Raw genomic sequence first — 10,900 nt, 5'->3', positions numbered from 1 at the left:
TGCACGATCTCATGGTCTAAGGAAATGATACTTGACATTGGAAAAGCTCTAGCAAACGAACTACACGATCTTTGAGCTATGCTTAGGATTGGGTCTTGTCCATCACATCATTCTCCTAATGATGTGATCCCGTTATCAATGACATCCAATGTCCATAGTCAGGAAACCATGACTATCTGTTGATCAACGAGCTAGTCAACTAGAGGCTTACTAGGGACACGTTGTGGTCTATGTATTCACACATGTATTATGATTTCCGGATAACACAATTATAGCATGAATAATAGACAATTATCATGAACAAAGAAATATAATAATAACCATTTATTATTGCCTCTAGGTCGTATTTCCAACAGAGAAGACGAACGCTTGGGCGCTGGAGCTCGAGCGAAGGGGAATGAATCGGGAAGAAGAAAGCGTGGGTACAAAAGGGAGTCCTTATCCCCTTATAAAGGCAGCAGGGATTCTGCGCCTCCCCACTTGCCTGGTAAACTCGCTTAATCCCCAAGCGCCGTGATTAATGGCGTGGTTGGGTTACCCACACCCGTATTGATGAGAATCCCGTGATAAGGGGACACGATCTCTGCTTCGACAAGACATGCCAAGAAAACCGCCTCGCAATATGTGAAGTAGCTGGTTGAGAAAAACGGTTCGTAATGACCGGACCACGGCAGGATGTCACGCTATGAAAAGTTGTCGGCAGATTAGATTTGTGGAAATATTATGCTCTCTACGGTGGTATGTGGAATTTGTTTTGCAGAACCAGACACGATCCTTGTGTTCAAAATCTTCTATGGAGTATTCGGAGGAAGAACCCGCCTTGCAATGCCGAAGACAATCTGCGCGCCGGACTCATCGTCATTGAAGCCTGGTTCAGGGGCTACTGAGGGAGTCCTGTATTAGGGGGTCCTCGGACAGCCGGACTATATGCTTTAGCTGGACTGTTGGACTATGAAGATACAAGATTGAAGACTTCGTCCCGTGTCCGAATGGGACTCTCCTTCGCAAGCTTGGCAATTCGGATATGTAGATCTCCTCCCTTGTAACCGACTCTGTGTAACCCTAGCCCCCTCCGGTGTCTATATAAACCGGAGGGTTTAGTCCGTAGGACAACAACAATCATAATCATAGGCTAGCTTCTAGGGTTTAGCCTCTACGATCTCGTGGTAGATCAACTCTTGTAATACTCATATCATCATGATCAATCAAGCAGGAAGTAGGGTATTACCTCCATCTAGAGGGCCCGAACCTGGCTAAACATTGTGTCCCCCGCCTCCTGTTACCATCCGCCTTAGACGCACAGTTCGGGACCCCTTACCCGAGATCCGCCGGTTTTGACACCGACACCTGGGTTCTTAGAATCGGGCTTTTTTGGCCCGACCCGACATATGCCCAGGTATACTCTCTACTAGTAGCAGGTTATCAAAAAGGGCAGTTCTTTTGTGCATGCCTTCTAGCGGGTTTGGGGGCAATCAAGCCGTCCTGGAGAAGCCTATGCCGATTGGATGCCAGGCTAGGAATATGTGTCATTCTCTGCGAACTCCTCCTCCTCCTGGTTTGGCTTATCATTTCCCCATTAAATAAGCATTTGCCTATGTTTTGTCCGGCCTATATCTGTTCTCAAATACCCTAATTTTGGGATTATGATGGCGGTTCGTGTTCTGATCTGGAGGTCCTTCTATTCTTGTCTCCCCTTAGGTTCGAATAAGCTTTCGTGCTACCTATTTTCCACTATGTTGTTTCTAGGATATTAGGTGAGGCGTAGCCCCTATTGTAATCTTGGATGTGTTTTCTACTCTCTATGCTCTCTCGCCTTGTGGTTAGCACAGGTTGGTTGTGAGCGGATACTTGATTTTCCACATCATCCTTGGTGTTAGCTTCTCCGAGCTCCAACTAAGTCGTTCAAGCCTTTCCCATGCACTGATACGAGGACGATCTTGGTTGGTGTCCTCTCTGGTTAACCTCCAGTGTCTCTAGAACCTCCAGGTGCGGATGCCCGCTTAGAAGTCTCTGGATTAGGTGGTTGAGTGCTGTGGTAACCGACGGATTGCTCATTGCTTCTTGATGGCATCTGCCGGATCAAGGGATTATTTTTCCTACTCTATTACAAGCATCTAATCAGGACTTTTGGCGTCCGGGGTCTCCAAAATCCAGTACTCTATTCCAGGGGTCTTTTTGGAGGCTTGTGTTCATGTTGTTGTTACTTGCTGGTGGCAGCCAGCAGATATGTCGTATGTGTCGATCGATGACAGTGGGAACGGCGAGAAGTGTGGTGACCTGGGTGACAAGTTGTGACGCGTCTGTGTTGCTCCCTTGTACTATTTGGTTATGCATGTCCCTTGCGCTGACACATATATCCTTTTCTTTTTATGGGCTACCACGTGTTTGATGGTGTTATAATCTGGCGATGGAGTCAAAAGTACTCCGCCGTGTATCAATTAAGCAGGAAACCGCGGAAAAAAGCAATGTGCTTACATTTATGTTCCTCAATTTTTCTAGAACAACATGGATCTGCAATAGTCAACCTTTTATCGCACACTTGTAGGTACTTGAAAGAGAAGACATCATGAATACATGGACAAAGTAGCAATAATGAATTTGATTAAGAGCACGGCTTATATCTATACCATATAGTATAAGTTCTAATCGAGCATATACAAGGAAGTGCTCACAACATATACTTACAAAATATCTTAACATTGATATCTCATAGTAATAGATGCAGCCGGTTAAGAACACAATAGATAGATGCTTACAAAAGATATACAAGTACTGAAAATTACTATCCTAACCATAATTGACCGATTACGCTAATTACGGCAACCTCTAGATATGGAGAGGATGGAGAGGAATAATCGAGTATTGCAGATATTTGCTTTGTCTAAGCATAAAAAAAAAATACTACCTCCGTATAAAAATATCAGACAATTTTTTAGGCTAAACAATGAGATAACATACATGCAGCTGGTTGGAACATCTACTTTAATGCAGATGCAGGGGGTTGTGTGGAACAGTGGCAAGGTGCACCGGTCAATGAGGAAGGAAGCATTTATAGTGTAGTACTTGGAACAGTAGCTGCCTCGGCCGCTTTTGTTCTTGGACCTTTGCTCTTCTCCTCTCTCTCTCCCACCTCCTGCTAGAAAAAAGTTTTCTTTCCCCAAAGTCCGGCCAGCCAGGATGCAGGGCGCCGCCGTCGAGGGGAGGAGCAGGGCTTCGCCGGACCAGGGTCCGGCCGACGAGGAGAGCGCCAAGAAGGCGCGGCTGGACCTGCCCGACGCCCACGTGAAGCAAGAGCTCGCGGACGGAGGCGCCATCGTCGCGGCGGCGGCGCCGTACAGCCCGAGAGAGGAGCTCGCCGTGAGGATCGACAAGCGCCTGCTCCACTGCCCGCTCTGCACCCTCCCCTTCAAGCCCCCCGTCTTCCAGGTAGGTTCCTCTATTTCCTTCCTTTTTTCTTCCACACTCGATCGGCGCCGGCCGGTGAAAGATCCATTCTTTCCTTCCTCAATAAGAAGATGTGCTGATTCACCGACGGACTCCGATCTGTGTGCCTGCCTGCAGTGCAAAGCGGGGCACCTGGCCTGCGGCTGCTGCGTCGCCCAGCTGCCCTGCGGCCAGTGCAAGGCGTGCGTGGACGGCGGCGGCTTCTTCGACCCCTGCCCCGCGCTGGACGCCGTGGTGTCCTCCACCAGGGTCGAGTGCCCCAACGCCGGCTGCCCGAGGTACGTCACCTACCACGAGGTCGCCGAGCACCAGACCACGTGCCCGCACGCGCCCTGCCGCTGCACGGAGCCGGGCTGCGGCTACGTCGGCGCGCCGCAGGCGCTCGCCGGCCACCTCCACACCGTCCACTCGGTGCCGGTGCGCGCCGTGCAGTACGGAAAGGCCAGCCAGCTCCGCCTGCCGGTGTCGGCGCCGCGGCTGGTGCTCCTCGGCGACGACGACAACCGCGTGTTCCTCCTGTCCGTGGGCGCGCTCGGCGCCGGCGTGACCGCCGTATCCGTGGTGTGCGCCAGGGCGAGCGCGGCGACGCGGCCCCGGTTCGCGTGCAAGTTGTGGGTCAACCTGGAGGCGGCCAACTGCGGCAAGGAGGACATGGTGCTGGTGGACATGCACATGAGGAGCAGCTCGTCGCCCGGCGCCGTGGTCGCCGCGGGCGAGCCCACGTTCCTGACGGTGCCACCGATGTACCTGGTGCCAGCAGCAGCAGCATCAGGGGATGGGGCTGCGTCCATGGAAGTTCCTCTGCACATCCGCATCGACAAGCTCTCCCCTTGGTCCGACGCATTGGTTTGATTAGGTCCAGCACTCAAGGCAGTTCGTGGTTGCTTATCTTGGAGTTCCAGCTTAAACTAAGTATTTGGGTGATGTTTATTAGAAGATGCAGTTCATCTTTGATGGTAGTCCTACCTAGTAGTGAACTTTAATGTCATTGTAGGGTACTTAAATCGGAGGATATTAAGCTTGGTGCTAATCCTGTGGTGAAATGCATCATCTTCCGTTGTTATGTCATTCCAACTTGCAAGCATTTCATTTGCATCTGTTGCAATCTACTCCGTATCTTAAGTCAAGAGTAGAGCTCAATCTCATGTCAAGAAATGTTATCCATGACACCAAAGCGACGCTTAATCCGGGTTTCCTGGAGGATGGTGAGTAACAAAGGAGGCCTTCTGTCAATAAAATCTCCTAACTCTTCTCTATGTATGAATTTGAATATTCATCATGCAGGATACCGCCTATGTTGATGCAGCATGTAATTCCTGATGAAGCTTCTCTCAGAGTCTTCCTAAGGAATGAATCAAGCAACCATTCCATATTTGTTCAAGGTCTGCTATGAAAGTTTGTTCAGTTTTGCAGGCAGAAGCAAATCAATGGGACTTCTTCTAGCGGCTGCAGTCCTCAATGCTTTGGACTGGAACACTGTTTCTTTTTTCTCTGATTGCAGTACTTTGGTAGAAGTTCCGGAGGCCAAGGATTTGATTTGGCATCCTGGACATTGGAGCATACGACCTACTTTGCTCATTTCTTCCATCTTGTCTCCGGTCTTCATTCTTACAGGATTGAGCACATTCCAATGATTAAAAGCTATGTGGCTCATAATCTTGCTAAGAAAGCCTTCTCGAGTAGATCTTCCCCTAGCTGTACTTTTCTTTGCAGCAAAGGTTCTAGATGTAATTCCAAAAGGTCTTTTGAAGTCATCTCCTTCCTAAGGGCCTGTTCGGTTGACAGGGAAAATGGAGGGGTTTGGCAGGGATTACACCCTCTACAAGTCAAAACCTCCTCCAATCCACCTCAATCCCCCTGTGAGGAGGTGTAACCGAACAAAGCCTAAGGGCATCTACAATGCAAGAGCGCTTATTTGGACGCTTAGGCAATAAAAAGAATTAATTAAAGAAGTGGCATCGTTGTAGGAGTCCGTCTCCTCAACGCATGGGCGCCTGGTCGAGCGCTAATGCAATCGGTTTCTCGTAGAAGAAAAGGGGCAGCGCTCGTTAAACAGCTCAGAGGAAAGAAAAAAAGAACGAAGCGCCCGATGGCAGCCCTGGCATCGACGCTAGCACCTGGGATCAACCAGGATTAGACCATAACGGCCAGGAAGTGAATCCTAGCGCCTGTCATTAGCGCCGGCGTTGTACATGCCCTAAGGGGGAAACTTATGTCTGTACACTCCTTAGATTGCTAATAATAAAGTGTTAAGCCCCCTTTGAGGGCTGGAGTTTGCCCCCAAAAAAACTAGTAACTTCTAGTACTGCACATGGCCATAATTCTTCTTTTATATGAATGCGCTTTGTTAGCAAAAAAAACATTTTCTAACAAAATAATCTTTCTATATTAAAATAAAAGCGAGTCATCGACACTATAAGTGTAAACATCTACTGACAAATTGGATGGCGGCCGAGAGTTACCCTACCAAACTATTGGTATTGACTGATGGGCATGGCATGCGTTTGGATAACTCCCCAAATTTTAAATCTGACTCACTGATTTTTGATTTATTTTTTGGTTTTATTGATAGAAGAAGACTACGCCAGCTAGTGGAGCATGAAAACGCTTGCTTTTTTTAGTTGCCCCTCTTGATTTTCCGCCCGACGCATGTCGGCATATTTAAAAGCGGGGTACCCCAAGCGTAATTACAAATGGACCAGCCCAAAAAGCCAGGTCGGTAAGGCTTTTACTTCGGAAACGGAAAAAAATTGGACGTCACAAAAATATGTAAAATTTTGGAAATTTGAAAGTTAATTTGGATTTTGAGTTTCAAAAATCAACATTTTTTTATTTTTTTAACCTAATTTAAATTTTAGTTTGAATTTGGCTCAAAATTTCAGGGTTGCAAGTATTTCAGACTCCACTGAAATATGCGAGATTTCGTTGAAATTTTGAAACTTCACTGGAATTCCACTTCACAATTAATACTACAACATCCCAAAAGGAGCTAATTATGTGGCGGCATGCAAACCTTTGTGTAGGTTTACTGCCAATTAAATCTACCCTGGTTAAACTTGATCTACCAAAACGTCAGCAGTGTCGTTTTGGGACGGTGCTAGGTGTCGCGAACACGGGCCTCCTCAACACACGTGCCTTGCATGTAGACAACTTTCACAAAGACCGTGTGAGGTCGCCTTCTCGTCCACACATTTAATGTGAGTGCGGGCTAAGGTGCTTAGCCTACCGCTGTCGGGGGTGACAAGTGTCGAGAAGTCCGCCTCGGTCATCAAAGACGACTTCCCCACACAACCGACACTCTCGGTCAAGGCTATCAACGCCACATGCTCCCGCATGGACTTCCCGGGGTTGCTCTTTCATGGGGACATCAAGCAACATATATCTTTTTATATTACAGAGTGCGATTTAAAAAAAAATCAATTTGTCTCACGCAAGCGTTTGATTGCTAATATATGCCTTTGTTTTTCTCATGGCTTTTCAGTAATATTATTGATGCCTAATGGTATGATGCGTCAAACATGCCATGTTCTATGTATTAGTGATTTCTCTTTTTCTTGAACCTCGGTAGGATTTATTTTGGCGGCAAACTGAATTTTGTTCATCCCCAATTAAACCTTCCACTTGCTATCTTTGATGTCAAGATAGCGAGTGAACTTTAATGTCATTGTAGAGCTCAACCTCATGTTATGAAATGCATGCATTTGTGTACACCAAGTTAGTGAACTTTAATGTCATTGTAGGGTACTTAAATCGGAGGATATTATGCTTGGTGCTAATCCTGTCGTGAAATGCATCTAGGTTCTTCCGTTGTTATGTCATTCCAAGTTGCAAGCATTTCATTTGCATCTGTTGCAATTTATCTATCTTAAGTCAGGAGTAGAGCTCAACCTCATGTTATGAAATGCATGCATTTGTGTACACCATTGCTATCTGATGGATCTTTTTCCTGCATAATAAAATGTTATGTTCAACTAGTAAGTTCTACTACACATGCCCATAATTCTTTTTGTTATGAACGATGTTTCTAAGCAAAGTAAAAAAAATCCCTTTTCTAACAAAATAATTTTTTATATGTTGCAACTAAAAGTTTTAATATTTGTTACAATCATTTTTATTAGAAAGAAGAAACGCAAAACCCTTGTCCTCTGGATTCTCAAATGCACACAATCATAACTCACTAAAATACCCCCTCCACTCCATAATATATGACGTTATTACATCCAATTTGTGAGCACATGAGATGTAATAACATCTTATATTACGAGTAGAACGAGTCATAGAGACTAAAACATCTACTTACAAAGGGTTGGGAGCTTGTTTGTATGGCAGCTGGCAGTTATTGTATCAAATATTGGCATTGACCGATGAGTGGGGCATCCGTTTGGATAACTCCCAAAATTTTGAATTAAGCATTTTCCTTTTTTTTGATTGCATTGATAGCAGAAGAGTATGCTAGGTAGCGGAGCGTGAAAACGGTTGCTTTTTTGGATGCCCCTCCTTATTTTGCGCTCGGCCCGGTTGATTCACATGGCCGCGACTGATCCGCGCCCATGTTTTGGTAGTGCGAGTGCTGAAACAAGGCACCGAGACTAAAGGCAGCCGGTGAGTTACCTTACCAAATTATTGGCCTTGACCGATGGGCGGGGCATGCATTTGGATAACTCCCAACATTTTGGATCCGAGCTAATTTTTTGGTTGCCCCTCCCGATTTTACCCCTGACGCGGGAGATTCACGTGGCGGTGAAATTCTCCATAAAAAATTGGTGAACCGGTTTCACAGGAGGGGGGAGGCTAAGGCGATTGACAACTAACCCTAGCTCCCACCTATCGTCGAGCGGGAGAATATGGCCTTAGGCATTCTCAAAAAAAAAAAAAGAGAATGCCTTAGGCATTCTCGGGAGTGATATTACTACACCGAGAATTTGGACCGGCCCACTATACCACACCGAGGTAGCCTATTTTTTGAAATGTTCATGTTTTAAAAAATTTGTTCAACGTTTGAAAAATGTTTTTTTTACATTTTTTTTCATAAATTAGAAAAATGTCCACGAATTAAAATATATGATTACGTGTTTTGAAAAAGTGTTCGCGTTTTAAAAAAAACTGTTCAGAAATTACAAGAAATGTTAATGCTTTTAAAGTACAAATTTGAAATTTCCAAAAAATGTTTCTCTTTTATTATTTGGTTCATAAATTAAAAAACAACTTGTGGAATTTTAGAAAATGTTCACATATTTGAAAATTGTTCAGAAGTTAAAAAAACCACTCTTTTTTTCATAAATTCAATTTCGTGTTACTCAAATAATGTTTGCAATTCCAAAAGTTTGCATAGGTTTCAAAAAATGTTTTAAAATTTTAGAAATGGTGTCACATTCTCCAAAATATGTTTTTTATTTTTTATTTTTTTGTGTTTTCATATATGAATGCTACTGTGTTTTCTCCAAAAAATATATATATATATGTGTGTGTGTGTGTGTGTGTGTGTGTGTGTGTGTGTGTGTGTGTGTGTCATGTTGTCTATCATGTATGTGTGCTTGGAGTGCGAGGTCCCGAGTTCGAGTCCTCGCAAGCCCACAGGTTTTCTTATAGAAGAAAAGTGGCTTCATCGTGTATTAAAAAAAGTGTTGAAAACACGCATTAAAAAATGTACATTATGTATTTAAAACTATCCAAAAACATGCATTTAAAAATGCTCTCTCCTTGGTCCGATCAGATCTGCTGCTGATGATGGGGTAACAAACGATGCATTCAAGGCAGTTCGTGCTTACTTATTTTGGAGATCCAGCTGAAACTATTTGGTTGATGTTAATTAGTAGATGCACTTCATCTTTAATGTCATTGTAAAATTCGGACGTTGCCAAAATATGTAAAATTTTGGAAATTCAGAACTTATTTTGGATTTTGAGGTTCAAAATTCAACAAGTTTTAATGATTTTTACACTAATTAAATTTTAGTTTGAATTTGGCTAGAAATTTCAGATTTGCAAGTATTTTGGACCCCGCCGAAATATGCAAAATTTCCTTGAAATATTGAACCCTTGACAAAAGAAGAAACTATGCTGGAATTCCTCTTCACAATTAGTACTGCAACATCCAGAAGGAGCCAATTACGTGGCGGTATGCAGACCTTTGTGTAGGTTTACTGCCATGTAAATCTACCCTGGTTGAACCAGATCTACACGTTAGCGGTGACGTTTTGGGACGGTGCTAGGTGTCCCGAACACGGGTCTCCTCAGCACACGTGCCTCGCATGCAGGCAGCTTTCACGGAGCCCGTGAGGTGACGTTCCAGACCACGCATTTAATGTGAGTGCAAGCTACGGTGCATAGCCAGCCTATAGCTGTAAGGGGTGACAAGTGTTGAGAAGTTCGCCTCGATCATCAAAGACGACTTCCCCCTGCCGCCAGCACTCTCGAATGAACACAATTATAAAATTATTAAAACAGAAACAAGGCAACGAGACTAATGGCAGCCCGAAGTTCCTTACCAAATTATTGGTTTTACCGATGGGCGGGGCGTGCATTTGGATAACTCCCAAAATTTTGGATCCGAGCCAATTTTTGTTGACCCTCCCAATTTTGCGCTCAAGGTGGGAGATTCGTGTGGCCGCGAGATCCTTTGTCAACAAATTGGCGCCCCCCACGTTTTGGTATGGTGGGTGCACGCACAATCGAGAGAGGCGATAAATCCTGAAACCACCTATAACACCCCATCGGCCATATGAATCATCACCATGCAGCAGTTACGCGACACCACCGCCGACTACCCCTCTGTTGTCGGCCACCGCCCCCAGACAAACACCCCCGCGCGATGCTGCTCCTCCAAAGAAACGACCCGCCACACTTCGACAACCGGAGGGGGAAGCGGCTTTAGAGCATTTTTCGCGTGGCGATGGCCTAGGGCTGTGGAAAAAAAAACATGGCATTTGGACATCGTTTGGCTTGGTGGTTCTTCTCCACGAACGGGCCAACAAGTAGCGTGTGTGCGTCGCCTCGCCGGGGCGATTTTCACAGGCCGTGTGATGCCGTCATGGGAACGAGACAAGCACCATCAGTTGACAGCTACCACTGCACTCATTGCAGGAGGGAGTAGTACGTAAAATGCTTTGCAGGCCAGCACAGCACTAGCCACCGATGATCCCATGGCATGGCTCGCCGCTCAGTTCGGGAAGGTGAACTCTGCTCCATCCATTCAAAGCAGTACTAGCACGCAGCTTTACCCGGTGGAGTGCTGTGTGTGTGGCGTGTGAGACAAGGGAAAAGATTGGTCGAATCTCTTTAATTTATACTCCATGCATGAGCCAGATTGTTCTTTTGTACGTACTAGTATAGTCCAATTGCATCCATCTTATTACTACTCCCACACCCTCAGGCCCTTTCAAAATTCAAATGAGATTCGGGGTCTTGGTTAAGTTGGATTGGTGGGCATGTGATGATGGATGAGCGCAGGATGGTGG

The 10,900-nt window shown here is 45.4% G+C and overlaps 1 protein-coding gene across 1 annotated transcript; it reads left to right on the top strand.

Annotated features, from left to right (window-relative positions):
• The first annotated feature begins 3,071 nt into the window (after nucleotides 1-3,071).
• LOC123073643 (E3 ubiquitin-protein ligase SINA-like 10) lies at nucleotides 3,072-4,512 on the top strand. The gene is made up of 2 exons (XM_044496707.1): nucleotides 3,072-3,426; nucleotides 3,562-4,512. Exons 1-2 carry the CDS (start codon nucleotides 3,178-3,180, stop codon nucleotides 4,294-4,296), a joined length of 984 nt encoding a protein of 327 aa, XP_044352642.1. The 5' UTR covers nucleotides 3,072-3,177; the 3' UTR covers nucleotides 4,297-4,512.
• Nucleotides 4,513-10,900: the final 6,388 nt, after the last annotated feature.

This window comes from Triticum aestivum, chromosome 3D (genome assembly GCF_018294505.1).
Source record: "Triticum aestivum cultivar Chinese Spring chromosome 3D, IWGSC CS RefSeq v2.1, whole genome shotgun sequence".
NCBI lineage: Eukaryota > Viridiplantae > Streptophyta > Magnoliopsida > Poales > Poaceae > Triticum > Triticum aestivum.
This window is presented reverse-complemented; position numbering and strand designations above follow the sequence as displayed.

Bases quoted from the DNA above. Each gene is read 5' to 3' on its own strand.
- LOC123073643 (XM_044496707.1), top strand. From the start codon at position 3,178: ATGCAGGGCGCCGCCGTCGAGGGGAGGAGCAGGGCTTCGCCGGACCAG. The intron at 3,427-3,561 runs GTAGGTTCCTCT...GCCTGCCTGCAG, and splicing joins TCAAGCCCCCCGTCTTCCAG to TGCAAAGCGGGGCACCTGGC.